Here is a 15,729-nt window from a genome sequence, read left to right as displayed (position 1 = left end):
AATATTCCCCACTCCCTTTCAAATTCTAAATTTTCCCCACTTCCTTTCAAATTCTCTTCCCCTTCTCTGTCGGCTCATATGATTATTTTTTTTAACATTCGGAAGTGACGAAGACCATGCCGGTAGTGATAAAGACCATGCTGGAAGTGATGAAGACATGTCGGAATTGATGAATACCATGATGGAAGTGATCAAGACATGTCAGAAGTGATGAAGACCATGCCGGTATAGATGAAGACCATGCCGGAAGTGATGAAGACCATGCCGGTAGTGATGAATACCATGTCGGATTATTTTTTTTACATCGTCGGAAGTGATGAAGATCATGCCGGAATTGATGAAGACCATGCTCGTGTCGTCATGCTTGGTAACTAACATTGAATGTCGTAACTAAGTGCCGGCATGCTCGATAGAAATCTATCAATTCCGGTAGTCAAGTGGAAAAAAATTCAGTTTTCTGGATACCTTACATTATGTGCCGGCAAAGAAATTCAAGCAACATACCATGCCGGTAGCAGTATCGGCATGATCGAGAATTAACTGATTGTGCCGGCAGTGGACCGAAAACCGGAAAAAAAAATTCAACTTTTGTACGGGCATAGTTTTTTGGTTGAATACTATGCCTACTTGAATTTCAAAATGGGGCATAAGCTCGGTGCCGGCATGGACGTGGTATGAATACCTTGCCGGTATGGTTGCTTCCGGCATTGTATTCATACCACGTCCATACCGGAACCGAGCTTTTTCAGCTGCAAAAATGGTGTATTCAAAGAAAAAAAATCAAATTTTCAACCTCTTAGCAGCAATTCTCTCTTCACAATCTTCTTCCATTTTTTCCCACTCAAATACTTTTTCCCTCCTTCTACTCTTACCTCATTCACCCAAATACAAATAAAAATACACACTAATCATTTATCAAATAATCTTATGAATTTACTAATTATAATTAATCACTAAACATGATTAGTGAGGGAAAGATTAGGTATTAGGTAAAATACTTAGATAAGGGGTGACCCTGATTTGATATTTAAATCCAGTTTTTGTCATTTTCCTCTATCTCAATTAGTTTTAGTCCAATCGCGCGTTCTTTTATAATTCTAATCATTAAATATATATAATTTTTAATTTTCTTGCCTCACGAAGTTCTAAATCAGTTATCTTTCAAGTATTCGTATCACTACACCAAATTTAACGTTTAGCAACAACTTAAATCTGTTGCTGACCGGGCTTGCAACAGATTTCTGTCGTTGCTAAACACCCTGTCGCAATTGTTCGCAACAGCCGGTATCTGTTGCTAATTTCGGTCAGCAACGGCAGTAGCAACAGAAATAAAACTGTTGCGATAAAATATTTAGCAACAACCCTAAGTTTTTGCTTCTCTGTCGCTAATTTTGGAGCTATTCCGGTATATTTTTCACCATAACTGGATATAGTTGTTCTGGTTCATATTTAGCAACACGTTTTTGCCGTTGCTACATTTTTGCCACAAGCAAAAAAAACTAATGCTCCCCTACCCAATTGTCCTGCAGTACTCCAGATCCCTGCAATTGTACTGATTCTTCTTGCTCTGATAATTTAATCAAATAACCCCCACATTCAATACAAAATCTTAATAGAACTATGAAACACAACACAAAAATCATGACACAACAAGACCTGTCATTTGGATATATCTGTTAACTTAACATTACATCAAGGAATGTTACAAAATGTTAATGAACTTTTACATTGTTGGATGTCTCTAAGGCAAAAAATAAAAAAAAAATAAGGGAAATACAAATACATGAAGTACCTGCTCATACTGTTTAATTAAGATGAAATACATTAACTCTTTCATTGCATAGATGAAAATAAGGCAAGTATGAATACCTCTGCTCCAATCAACTTTTAAGTTCTTCCATCCCAGTGTCTGTTAGTACTGCAAGAGTAAAGTTTGAGGATAAGGCTACGAGGCAGTGAACTTGATTCATGAAATGAATGATGCATTTGGAAATAATCTCAAACTAATTAAGATTTGAAGGAAAGCTGGTCTGCCTTTGGAAGAATTACATTGCATCACATAAAATATATGACAAGGGTCTCTGAAAATTGAAATGACGAATTACATTGCATCACATAAAATATTTTCAAATATTGCTTCCATTGTGGCCAAACCTGAATTTTCCATGAGGTGGCTCCCATCTAGCAAAATTTCCTTAGAAAATAAATTACACCAAGAAAAGCATATCTTTCAGAACCCAAGGTTTTTTCAGATTGTAGATATTGATTAGTGAATAGCAAAAAATCCATATGCACAATGAAAATATTCAATTTTGGTAATGTCGACAAATCAAACAAAGTTCTCAATAAGAAACAATTGAAACAACAGATGGAATCTAACTGCGCCTTCAAATTCATATTTAATTATGAGATTATACTATTGGTACATTATTAGACGCCTGGTGCTGTGCTACTGTGTTACATGTAAGCCACAAGACTTATTGGAAAATATCATAGTTAATTAGGTCTTAATCCATTATCAAGTGGCTGGTACTGTGGTACATGTAAGCCATTAAACTTATTAAAATTTAATGTAGGTGGTCAAATCATTTGAAAGGATGGGCTTAATAAAAGTAGCCAGAGATGAACACTTAAAAAGATTTTCCTCACCATTGCTTCTTCAGCTGTCATAGAATTCAAAACACTTCTGTATCCATGAAGCCATGACATATCTGTATCCCCCTTTGTTCCGAAATATAGTTCTCCAAATCCTGTTGAATAATTATTGTTGGTAATTAAGATTACAGATCGAACTAATAAATGCATTTCTTATCTGGTTATCAAGATAATCAACACAGTAATCACAAACCTTGTAAGAAATCTGCTTGCTTTTCTATGTTGCAAGAAATCAGTTTGTGTAAGTCATGACCATCCCACACATGGAACACAAATATGGACATAATCACACACGTTAAACAACCTAGAGCAATAGTTCATACCCTTTTGTGAGAAAGTTTTAAGATCTCATCTTCTTGATAACCAGATACCGATGCTAAACAGAATGTTAGTATAAACATCGACACCCCATAATCGTATCGTGCTTTGACCCCCGGAAAGAAACGGACAAACGATGCTACAGTCGCTGCCAATAAAATAAATAAATGAAAGGAGAAGGTTATACCATATAATATAAATACATAAAGATCATTAGTTACAAAATAAAAAATACTAAAGTTCGTTTTCCTTTCGGGTGAACTTACCTAGAAGAAAGATAAATAACCAAAGAGTTGATGGATTCCCTTTGTCTCCATCTAGAGTTACCAAGTGATGAGCGCCAAATCCTAAGGCACCAGCTAAAAATGTTGCTAATGCTCGATTAAATCCTTTACCCAACGTAGCCCCTGCAAAAATGTGTATATTGTTTCTAGTTATTAAGCCAATACACCAAAAGAATCATCTGATGGTTCTCAAAAATATAATATGAAGACGACTGCAAAAATGTTATAAAAAGTACTGCTAAACTTACCAACACTAAATTCGAAGACGACTACATTGTTAAGGTAGCCGACATGGTAGAGAAACCAGTGACAGTGTTAATCCAACCATGATGGAATGAATAATCTTTCTGGGGTCATCCTTTCCAAACTGATTCTTGTTTTGCAAAATCCAAAACTTTGTTCACCAAATTTAGATCAGCTTTTCGGCAACGTAGTAAGACAACCATATATTAAAGATGTGAAGACTTTTTTTATGTGCATATTTACCAGTCTGCATAACAAAGAAAGGTGCAATCTAAAAGCGATGCTCACAGATTAGTAGGCAACGATGTCAAAACCATCAAAATCAGATCACCCTTTCTGTAATCTCTTTCATTCTTCTGACCACATCAACTATCTGAACCTGCATACCTCCCATGAATCATCTTTTATCCTCACTGCATATTCAACATGAAACCACGTATCATTTTATCAATATCTTTAAGGTAAAGAACACTTAATTTCAGAAATGGGGCTCACATGTCCGTGTTTCCTTCAAAATCATATTCATACAATGATGTTAAACACTTATGATGCATATAACAATTAGTAAACAATGTTAAGCCCCAAGTTCTGCATAATCATAATGACTCAGAGACATTCATTAGCTACTGGATTTAATTACAATGAAATTAAAACAAAACAATATAATCAAAAACCTTAATACAAATGAATAGAAGAAGAAGATATTGATTTGAAGAAGCCCTAACTTGGTTTTTTAGTTGAGGAATAGCATCAACTCACCATCATCACTCAACAATCAACTTACAGCTGCAAACAACAATCAATTGAATCATGTAAAAACCAAACTATCAATATCTTAACTGGATTTAGTCAAAACCACATCTATATTACCTGAATTAACAGAATCTGAACTACAAAATTTCCCATTTGATAAATTTCTAAAATTCACATCACCACCAACATCAAGCAGAAACAAAACTAGGGTTTCCTTTACCAATAACATGCCAAAGTAAAGATGTAATCTGAGTTTCAATAAAATTACCAGTTGCTTTAGACAACATAAATTACTCTCGATTCAAAACAAATCTTCGATGTTGTTGATGGATTTTGTTGGTGAATCTTCGTTTTCAGTTGGTGTTGATGAAGAGAATAGAGAAGATCTGATATTTTTGGTGGATTTCGTTGATGAATCTTCGTTTTTTTTAATGAAGAAGATAAGCAATATCAGTAGAAGAAACACGTTGTTGACGGATTTTTTTGGTGAATCTTCGTTTTCAGTTGGTGCTGATGAAGAGAGTAGAGGAGATTTGATGTCTTCGACGGATTTGGTTAATGAATCTTCGTTTTATTTTTATTTTTATGAAGAAGAGAAGCAGTAGAGAAAGAAGCAGCAGCGGCAGGGATCGAGAGAGGCGGAAGACTTGAAAGAGATAGACCTGATAGAGGGTATAAGATTAGAATTAGGGTTAAGTGATCCCCACACACGCATATCTCACACACGTTAAGTCAAGTCAAAGTGTCAAACTGGGTGTTACCAGCCACATGGTCTAACCGCACACGTAAATATTCTGCAATTGCTAATAGCAAGAGAACACCCAAGGTTGCGAAATTCGCAACATCCATTCTTCGTTGCGAAAGATTAGCAACATAACTTAGCAACAGAAACATCGCAACTGCGCTGGTGCTGTTGCGAATCTGAGTTGCTAATCAGCTAAAATGGTGTATTGTATAATCATTATTTTGACCTGCAACTGAAATAGAATGTTATTTCATTACTGGAATATAATTAAACAAATAAACGCCGCCTATCTTAACTTTTGTTTTTCTAAACTTTTAATGAATTTTGATATTCAAAATAAATAATAATTAATACTCCCTCTAATTCTGGACAAATTAAATTTTAAAAACGGAGAAAGTAGTATATTTGACAAATGGGTCAATGACTATCAGTATCATCTCAGTAAATATTACTTGAATATCAATTTAATCTAGATTTGGATAGAATTTCTTAAATTAAATTGGTTATGGCAAGGCAAGGCACTAAACTTGTGTATCACCTTTTAGCAACGACAATCTGATTCTAATCTTGATTTTGATTCGGATAAAAGTCTTTGTACTGAATGCATTGAGAGAGTATTCAGTCAACTAATTAATATAGGTCATTTCATAGACAACGGGTCCATAGCTCAGTGGTAGAGCATTTGACTGCAGATCAAGAGGTCACCGGTTCGAACCCGGTTGGGCCCTCTTTTTTTTCTTTTTATTTTCGGGGCATTTTCGTCGGAGTTAAAAGACAGCCCACCTTTCGTAAAAGAAAACAGACTTGCGATATTCATAATTTGCAACATGCAATAATGGAAACAAATTTCATAAAGAAAACGAACTCTAAACGGGACTCGCAGCAGAAGAATCTGGATTAGGAGGATTTGGAATATCTATAGTCCCTTCCAACATCAACACAACATTCTTCATGGAAGGACGTAAAGATGGTTCGTCTTGGATGCTCCATAAAGCCACAATCACCATCCTCTCAAATTTTCTCATGTCCACTTCCTCATCATCAGTCACCAATTTATCAAGCTTCCCACCATATAAACACTGAAAAACCCAATCCACTAGTACAATTTCATCTTCTGCAAGCTCCATGTTCAAGGCTCTTCGACAGCAAACAATCTCCATCAACACAATCCCAAAACTGTAAACGTCTGCCTTAACCGTAATAGGGAAGTTCCGGTACCACTCGGGTGCAATGTACCCTCTAGTTCCTCTCATTGCAGTGAACGTCTTCGTCTGGTCTTGTTTCAGTAGTTTAGCCAGTCCGAAGTCCGCAATCTTGGGGGAGTTGTTCTGATCCATGAGTATGTTCTGAGGCTTTATATCACAGTGAATAATCTGGTTTTTGCATTCTTCATGCAAATAGAGAATACCTCTGGCAACGCTCAGAGCGATTTCCACTCTGACATTCCAAGATGGACGTTCTTTGCATTTGAATAAGAAGTCTGCAAGGGAGCCATTCACCATGTACTCGTATACCAGAAGCCTGTTAGTTCCCTCGTGGCAGTACCCGAGCAGTTGAACCAAGTTTCTGTGATGGGTTCTGCTGATCGCCCTCATCTCGGCTAGAAATTCCTTTTCTCCTTCGTTTACCATCCTCGGCTCTATTCTCTTGACGGCAATGATTGTTTGACTTGCATTCGGGAGTTTTCCTTTAGAGACGGTTCCGAAAGATCCCCTTCCTAATACTTCCTTGAAATTATCTGTTGCCTTTTCGAGTTCCTCGAAAGTAAATGATCTTAGAGGCATCTCCATGCCCAATCCAGTATCACTCGGTTGCTCTGAGATCGTGTTGTACGTCGGAGCTTCACGTTTGTAAAGAAGGAAACTGAAAATTCCTAGGGTGGCAAGCGCGAACGTAACCAGACTAACAATTGCTACTAGTACGCGAATAAGAACATCTTTTTTTCTGTCTTTGATTGGGACTTCTGTGGATTCGACGGTAAGTTCGCTGTTGGCTACCTTGATGAAAGTTGTTTTTGCGGAGGCGTCAAGAGCTGTTCTTCCGAACCTCAAAGGAATTTTTTGTTTTCTGCATTTAAGATCGTCAAATATTGCAGCTTCGCAGTTGCAATCCACTCGGCATGCCTCCCTGCATTCATCTTCGTTTGCAGATGTTGCGACAGAATAAGTATTGATTTCCATTTCTGTCCAATCTGTTTTCTCCAATGTGGACATATTGTCCGCAAATTCTTCTTTCCTGCTGCTGCCGCAACTTTGGATGGTAACCTGTCTCTCGCACCCTAGAGTTGGTTGATCCGGGTCTACGAAAAGGAAACCAGGAAGACAAAGACAAGAAGCTTTCTGGTCCATGAGTGTGCAGTAGGCGTTGGAGCCGCATAAGCCCTTAGGTCCGCAGTTATCGTACTTATCTGGTGCCCACACGACTGTCCAGTTTTCATTTCTAGTAAATGGATGTGAGTACAGCCTGAAGAAACCATCAACATCTACCGTCATACGATACATCGTCTCATTTCCTTTGCTTTCACTTAGAATCTTCGCAATACCAGTGAGATTACGTAAGTACAATTTCCCGTCGTTGTCTAGATTCAGAGTCGCATTAGTTCCTGCGCTTCCTGGTCCGGAATCCCAGTAACCATATGTTATTGTATAAGGCGCTAATGCTGGGTATTGAACTAGATAAGCATCTGTCTGCATGATAAGCAGAAACCTACCCTTCGAATGATCAGCATCCGATGCGCTAGAATACATCACCATCCCAGGCAAGAGACGTTGGCCTGGAAGAAGAGTGTCTGTTGGGGATTCAAAACTCTGCCAAATGACCTTTAAGCCGGAATCACAGATAACGAAATTGCCTGTATCTTGCATGGAGGCTGATGAAGCTAGTTTGTTATGGCGAGAGATGGTTATGTTTTCGCCTTGGGCAGGCGTCAAGATGAGTCCTCCACTAGTAAAGATTAATCCAACATTGCTTGAAACTTTTGGATTATCGCGGTTTGCTGTCCAAATCACCGTCTTCTCAGGATTTGTGGTTAGCCAGATTCCAAGGGCAAACCCATCGCCTTCCTGGTAAAAACCGAAAGCAAATCTGCCGGAACTTGATAACCAAGAGGTGTTGGTGTTAGGGGAAAGGGTAGAGTTTAAACTTATGGTAGAGTTTCTTTGTTGAGCTGTTACTTCTTGTATGCTAAAAGCAGCTGAGAAGAGAAGAAAGACAAAAATACTGAAAGAACTCATTCGCATCTTTGAAATGTTTTCAAGTTGGAATATGCATTCAGAAGGAGGCTTCCACATTTATAAGTGCAAAAACAATGATATGACAGGAATTTGGAACCTACCCTGCCGTGTGTTGACTGATGAGTCTAAAAACACTTCCCAAGTCTTTCATGGTGGAGCCAAACCAAATAAATGTACCTTTTTGAAGATCCTAATCTTTTAAGTATGGTTCACGCACTAACTTTAGAAATTCTGGCCAGGATGCATCATTCACATACACTTTACTACCATGAGCCTGGCCACGGGACAACGATATCTGAGTAAGGTTCACGGTTCAATAACTGTTGAAAAAAAGTCAGTCTTTACATTAACTGAGGGACCTCATTAAAACAATGACTGGTAAGGACCAGAAGTAGAGCTGTCAATAAACCCACCAACTAGTGGAACAATTCTAAACAAGTACATGCTTAATGGTTTCACAAAAGCAGGGGGGAAGTATTATGAGATTCCATGCCTGGTGGAGTCCTCCAAGGAGACAGAAAGCTTTGGCAGCTTTGGGATCATGACTTGCGCAAACGAACCGGAGCTGGATAGAGATGCTGCGCGTTCTGTAGCACACTTGGTAGACGCTACAGCATATCCTCCACTTTCTTGTTGTACGACTTCTCTTTTATATTTCGGGAGTGCAGTTGCAGTGCAGTTGCCAACGGTGTGTGCCATAACAGTTAAATTACAAGCTGAACCTCCATTCTAACTTTTTAATCTGCTTAATGACAAGTTTTTCACCTATTTCAAAAAAATTCCGTTCGTCAGAGTAAATTCCAACATATTGAACCAAGTGATAGTAAGATGCGAGTGAAAAATAACTTACCAGTGTCGGAGTTTATGACTGGTGGCAAACAACTGCCTTGCATGAAGAGTCTTCCAATTCCCACATACCCAAATTATCAAGTCTACTACTAACAAAATCTAAAGCCATCTCGTCAGACCAAAATACATAGTTTGTTCCTTCGCTTACATGAGTTTGATTGCCATTCTTCACATCAACCTTTTCACCGGAACTCAACTCACCGACCATTTTAATTTTCGCATTATTTTCTTCAAGTGAACTCATGATAGCATTCCCTATATACCCATGATCTTTAGAGCTTTTGTTTGTCAAAGAACTCGCCTTTGCAACCACCTTATCAATGAAACTATCATCCCATATCTTTGCTGAGACTGAAGAGCTCTTTACAAACAAAAGGTCAGAATCTTTCGTAGCAAAGAAACTATAGGCAGTATCATGCAAGTCAGAAAATATAGCATTGCTAGTCGGGAGCATATTTCCGTCTATTACCCATGAATTTAACTCCAATAGTAGACACAATTTGATTATATATGCCTTAGCCAGTATCTCTTTGGGCATATCAGATCCTTCAAACTTCTTAGACCTAAAACCCTTAATATTGTTCACAAATTCTGTACTAATCACGTGATATCCCCTCCTTGCAAGATCGTTCAAGAAATCAGAGTTAGGGCCCAGGAAGATGTAATTTTGTATATTCAGTTTCTCAAAGTGACACAGCATGTTCATTGTAACTGCCTGAGATGTTCTATGTAGGCTGATAAGTATGATAGTCTTATACTTCTTACGAGCAGAGTAAAGCAAAGAACTGAGTTCATCAGAAGTTCTCACCACTTTTCCAGGAAGGACTTCTTTGAAACAGAAATCATACCACTTTAGACTAGTCAGAGGTTGCATTTCCAAATAGTTGAAGTCAAGAGAATCTTCATCAAGTAAATTTGAATCTGGTCCAGCAGTTTTGCCATAATTTACACCAGCGTCCCTGTGAGAGACGCTAAGAGCTCGTTCACCTTCAAAATTGGTGTAGATATTGAAGTAGCCACGCGAATGAATGAATTTGATGAACCAAGGTGTCCATATTCTTTCACCCATCCTTTTGTACCATCCTGTGGTCACCTGCATAGAAGAAAAAACAGGGGAACAGAAAATGATCATGATCTAAATCGACACAATAACTAGAGTAACATAAAATCTCAGGCAGCTGCCCATTTGTTAAGGTTTCAGATAAATGATATAATATGTCCTTTCATTGAAGTAAAGAGACCATGTAACAATTTTAGGCCATAACCAATTTGGTGACCAACATATACGCAAGATGAATGCCAAGTCAAATAGAAACAATGAAAAATTCTAGTATGAAATATGCAATCAAAGTACCATTCCTTGAAGAACTGGTTTGATGCCCTTGGCCTTGTGTATGTTGTACCACAGGCGGAACTCTTTCCAGGGTCTTGGAAATAGAAGTTGCCCCCATGTGCCAACCAGCTGGTATAAGAAAAGCCTAGTTCCAGTGTCCAACTGAATTTTGTTCCCATGCTTACCTGTTATTGCCATCAACTGGGAATGAGGAAACAGTGAAAATGATTTTCGGAATTACCATCTGCCAACTCGTCAAGGAAAAAACATGAACAACCAAGAATTGATTAAAGAACGTTTTGGATTCTCATGCCAACAACATGTCATGCGAGACCAACCTTATAATAATCTAAATTTGACATGTAGACCAACTATAGATCCTTCCATAGTTGGGCACTCTGAAAGTACTTATACATTATGGAAGTCCTCACTGAGAAGAAGAAATTCATTACATTGATGATACAGAATGCAAAATTCAATTACGCCTTCAGACAGATTACATTTGCTAGAAGATAGTCACACACATCAAAAACAAAGAAACAATGGTTAAGTAAGGTATAATCTTAATCAGATACCAGATTGCTTTTTACCATAATCAGACAAAAATAAAAGTACATCCTATGTTCCAGAGTCCAGACATTTAAAGAATAAACTGAAGGAGATCGACAAAATCTATCACTCCTGTTGGTTCTACCTTCACTGTCTGAATATCATTGATCCTATCCCTAGTTAAATTTGACACTTCACTATTATGGCTTATAGATATCAGTCACTGCTTAACAAACTATACATACTAAAAATAACTAATTCTTCATACTAACTAAGCTAAATTTCACAAAACTTCAGGAGAGCATTTTTTTCAACCATAAATTCTGCGATTCCAACTACAGAGGAAAATGAATGTTACCTGGGACAAACCTCGGCCGCTGCAACGATGCCCCATAGATTGAAGGACTATAATTCGAAGAGTTATAATAGTAATTCACAATTAAACCCTTTAGAAATTTGTAATACAGAGGCGAAACCTCTAAATCATCTTCCACCACAAAAGCAAACTCATCATCTGAGCTAGGCCACCAAGATTCCAACCATTGAGCTTGCAAACCGACATTTCCAGTCCTAAAATGCACAAATTTGTCCCCAAATTTCCACACAAATTTATCTACAAAATCCAAAATCCGATGTGATTCTTCAAGCTTTTCATCCAAAATTGAAGAGTGATTTGTTTCCTTAAAATGATCAATGTATACGTGAAGATTTACACGGTCGTTGACATAATCAGCATTTGCTAGAGAACGTAAACACCTAGATATGGAATCAAATCGATCAAAAGCAAGGAGTTTGATTGTAAGAGTGAACTTTTGAGCAATGTTATGAGGGCTTTGAGGGAAACTCAACGAGGATGAACTGTTGCTTATAGCAGTGTGAGGGAGAGATGAATGGTAATAAGAGAAGAGGAAAAGAACAAAAAGAGAGAGAACAAGAAGAGGGTAGAGTCTCCTCTTGTGAGGAGACATTATTAGGGTGTGAAAGATCAAAATTTCATCTCCCTCTCTATATTTCTACAGGTTTGAAACATTTTCTACTAGGAAGCAAAAGATACAGTGCATCTTCAATCTCTATTTAAACTCCCAAAAGATTGAATTTTTAGGTCAGATCTGCAGTTAAAATTGAAAAACCAACCATTATTCAAAACACAAAATCAGCTCAGAAATGACATACAGTCTAGTTCAATCCATTCCAGAAAGATGTATGCAGTTTGTGGTAATGGAGGAAGACCCATTTTTCATGTAGAAACATAAATATACCAATTATCAGAATACGTGATTGATAAGGTTCATTCCCAAGTGCTAGGATGAATCAGTGTCCATGGGACAGATTCTAAACTAGGGTATCAAAATATCACTCTATCATCAGCTAATTTAGAGGGAATTACACAATTCTATAACTTACAAACATAAACTAAATACAGAATTGAAAGAAGCATTAGATATGGCTAAATCAACTGACCTGGAAACAAAACCAGAGACCCTTGGATAGAATTTCCCACCCACGAACAGATTAGATTCGACGATGATGATGGTGACGAACTAATTAGGTTTTGAATTGCACAATCAATCAATGAGATGAAGTGACGAACTGAAACTTTAGAAACTGTGAATATAACTCGTGAATCAGCACATCGTTAGCTACGAAATTAAAAGTGTGTTTGGGTACTAATAGTCAATCCCATAAGTTACCAAGTAAGAAAAATTTACTTTGCAATATTTTGTTTCTACAGGTTATTTTCAAAATACTACCCAACCAAATTCTTGACTTTTTTTACCCGTAGAAGTTGAAAAGTTATTTAAGATATATCCAAACACCCTCTTTAATTTTACTGGTGGTCTGCATAATCTTTTATCTTCCAAGGACATCCCACCCTCCCTAAAATACGACTTTTTATTTGGAAATGCATAGAAAACATCGTCCAAAATTAAAAAAAAAAAAAGACCAGTAGAAATTAACGTTTAATCCCATTTCTATTGGGCTTTAGACTATTTAGTCCTGCCCCTCAAGGCCTGGTACTAGAAAGTCCAAATTTCACATTTTAGAACGGGTTGATCATTTTCTTAACGATCTAGTCCAAAATGACTTTTTACGATGGCAAAAATACCCTAGAATAAAACTCTTTGTTTCCAATGCGCATTTCCTCACTCTCCTCTTAGAGCAGATCGCTGAGACGCAGACGATCATTTTAGGTTTTGATTCTGCTCGATTAGTTGGTATGTGATGCATTTATACTGTTAAACTGAGTGGATGGATTTCAAGCAGAGAAAGGTGTATTCCCTAATCAATCATCGAAGGATTTAATTGAGAGGAAATCAAATCGAGAGTTGAAACTGTTTGTCGATCGAGGATAATGTTGCTCCGGTAATTCCTTTTTTATTTTGTTTTTTTAATTATAACTATATTTCTTGATTATTTCTTCATTTATTCGAGTAACTAATTGTTTCGATTATTTCTTCGTTGATAACTCCATTTGGGGGATTTAGTGAAGATTCGAGATGAAATAATTTCATATGAATATTATTGGTTGCTGATTGATTCCTGCACGTCATTATAATTCTTATTTTTATTTATTTTTGTGATCTTGTTCTACAATTTTCCTAGATCTGAATGTATGTAATTTGATAATTGGGAAGAATGTCTGTGGTATTCTGCTTTATATTGGGAATTTAATCGATAGATGGCATTGGAAATTTTTTTGTAGTGTAATAGTGTCTGTGGAGGTGATGATGTCTTAGTTACTGTTGAAGATATTGCAAACATCGGTCCTTGTGTTTAATAAGGTAGCAATTGAAAATGAGACACTAGCACTATACTAAATGACCTAAATAATTTTTCTACAAAACGTTAACTTTACCTGACTTTTCCAACCAATTGAAAATGAGACACTATTAATGTAACTACGGGTTTACAATCATCGTTGGCCTTTCTTCAGTATAAGCATCATTGTAGCCAAAGTAGTTTCATCTTTTCTTTGGTAATTCCAATAAAGGAATTGCAGGAGGGTAGATCTCACTAAATGTATCTACTGTGTTTCCCAACCAGGATTGAGATTTTACATTTCCCTTTCTTGTACAACAAGATTGATGAAGGATCGTAACCCATTATAATGTTTTCCAGTGAGATTTTAAAGCTAGTTTCATAGCTAGCATGCAAATCCTTAATAGCTTTGTTTCAAAAAAATCTAACTAGAGGTGAACTGAGTATATGATACTTCCAGATTATACTTTATTTGTAGTTAAATCAGTTAAATTTTTTAGCATGTACTGATAAGCATGTATATGCTAGATTTTATACCCATATTTATATTAGCTATGATACAATATTTTAGTTACTAATACTATTTTAGTGATTTTGTAGAAAGTACAAGTGAATTCGATCATCCAGCGAATAAACTGCAAAATGTGAGACTTAATGGTGTTTGCGACGAAAATGGAAAAATGTGGTTGGCCTGGTACTTCCATATATCAGCAACCACAATGATGAAATGTGGTTGGCCTGGTAGTTCCATGTATCAGCAACCACAATGATCAATTATGCTGGCCTGGTATTTCTATATATCAGCAACACTTATTATGCTGGCCTGGTATTTCCATGTATCAGCAGCCGGGTTGGCCTGGTATTTCCATGTATCAGCAACCACAATGATGAAATAGGGTTGACCTCGTATTTCCATGTATCAGCAACCACAATTATGAAATAGGATTGACCTCGTATTTCCATATATCATCAACCACAATGAAAAAAATGACAAAATGTAGCTGGCCTGGTATCTCCATATATATCAGCAGCATAAAATTGTTTCATAGGCGAGGCACAAACGCAGCAAATGAATTGAAATCAAAGTGGGGTTGGCACATGCAAACTGAAAATGGGAGTATTTTATCTTTCTTACTTTATTACAAATATATTCCACAGGGAAAGATAATTTATTTGCCATGTGAATAATTAATTGAGGAATATTTACACGTGAGATTATTTTGGAAATAAATTAAATCTTTCTTCATTTGGGAGATTTTGGAAATAAGGAGAGATTATTATTTCATTGGAAGAACGAGGTGGCAATACTATTTGGGGAAAGATATTGATGACGACATCAACTTGCGTGCAAGATATTTTCATAGAATAATTTATTTTGATTCTTTGATTAATGAAATAAAAGAACGGGAAGGTTATAAGAAGGGGTGTCGACTATTTGAGAGGAGACAGGGCCGTAAGTAGAGAAGGGTTTTGAAGTTTTGTTTTCGATTCTTCATTTTTCATTAGCTAGAGTTTGATTTTAATATGTTTATGGCTTTTGAGAAAGCCATGTCTAGCTAGAGTCATGTTAGGGTTTAGGTAGAAACCAATTTAATTGTGTAAACTCTACATTTATATGCTCAATAATGATTTGAATGACTAGTAGTTTTTCTCTATATGGCTTGGTATTTTATTGTTCATGTGATTTGCATGATTATTTATGCTTTTCAATTGATATGGCGTGTTTTGGTTAAGTTTTTTTGACGTGATATGCTTTAGGATTGATAGGTAATGCTTTAGAATCACTACCCATGAAGCGAAGAAAATTACAGCGGAGAAACAATATTTTAAAATGCATGGAATATATTTTTAATAACTAGTAGAATTTGCATAATTAATTGGTGGAAACCGAAAATCCTAATAACCCGCTCTCATTTTGTTTACTATTAGAATTATTATTATTTCATTTTGTTCCAAATTTCTGAAAATCGTTAAAACATCATCTTGTCGATTAGTTAGTTTTGATAT

General features: G+C 36.6%; 2 protein-coding genes, 1 long non-coding RNA gene and 1 other non-coding gene across 5 annotated transcripts; 1 reads left to right on the top strand and 3 right to left on the bottom strand.

The window, feature by feature from the left end:
- Positions 1-2,425: 2,425 nt before the first annotated feature.
- On the bottom strand, positions 2,426-4,881 carry LOC113301451. Its single transcript, XR_003336322.1, has 6 exons — positions 4,522-4,881; positions 3,506-3,913; positions 3,240-3,380; positions 2,979-3,121; positions 2,849-2,872; positions 2,426-2,750 (listed from the first exon to the last, which is right to left on the bottom strand). It is a non-coding gene; the product is annotated as an uncharacterized LOC113301451 (long non-coding RNA).
- A 773-nt stretch (positions 4,882-5,654) lies between these two features.
- Positions 5,655-5,726, top strand: TRNAC-GCA. The gene has a single exon. It is a non-coding gene; the product is annotated as a tRNA-Cys (tRNA).
- On the bottom strand, positions 5,686-8,434 carry LOC113303936 (G-type lectin S-receptor-like serine/threonine-protein kinase LECRK4). Its single transcript, XM_026553016.1, has one exon. It carries the CDS (start codon positions 8,286-8,288, stop codon positions 5,865-5,867), a length of 2,424 nt encoding a protein of 807 aa, XP_026408801.1. The 5' UTR covers positions 8,289-8,434; the 3' UTR covers positions 5,686-5,864.
- Positions 8,435-8,554: 120 nt separating this feature from the next.
- LOC113303937 lies at positions 8,555-12,589 on the bottom strand. 2 transcript variants are annotated; one of them, XM_026553017.1, is made up of 5 exons: positions 12,424-12,589; positions 11,321-12,071; positions 10,435-10,598; positions 9,082-10,173; positions 8,555-8,996 (listed from the first exon to the last, which is right to left on the bottom strand). In XM_026553017.1, the coding sequence occupies exons 2-4, from the start codon at positions 11,928-11,930 to the stop codon at positions 9,094-9,096; spliced, it is 1,854 nt and encodes a 617-aa protein (XP_026408802.1). In that variant the 5' UTR covers positions 11,931-12,071; positions 12,424-12,589; the 3' UTR covers positions 8,555-8,996; positions 9,082-9,093. The 2 variants fall into 2 exon arrangements, with proteins under 2 accessions (XP_026408802.1, XP_026408803.1); XM_026553018.1 differs by lacking the exon at positions 12,424-12,589 and having other exon boundaries at positions 10,435-10,614; positions 11,321-11,508.
- Positions 12,590-15,729: the final 3,140 nt, after the last annotated feature.

The sequence above is a fragment of the Papaver somniferum genome, chromosome 8, assembly GCF_003573695.1.
Source record: "Papaver somniferum cultivar HN1 chromosome 8, ASM357369v1, whole genome shotgun sequence".
NCBI lineage: Eukaryota > Viridiplantae > Streptophyta > Magnoliopsida > Ranunculales > Papaveraceae > Papaver > Papaver somniferum.
The sequence above is the reverse complement of the archived record's forward strand: the minus strand, read 5'-3'. Positions and strand labels throughout refer to the sequence as shown.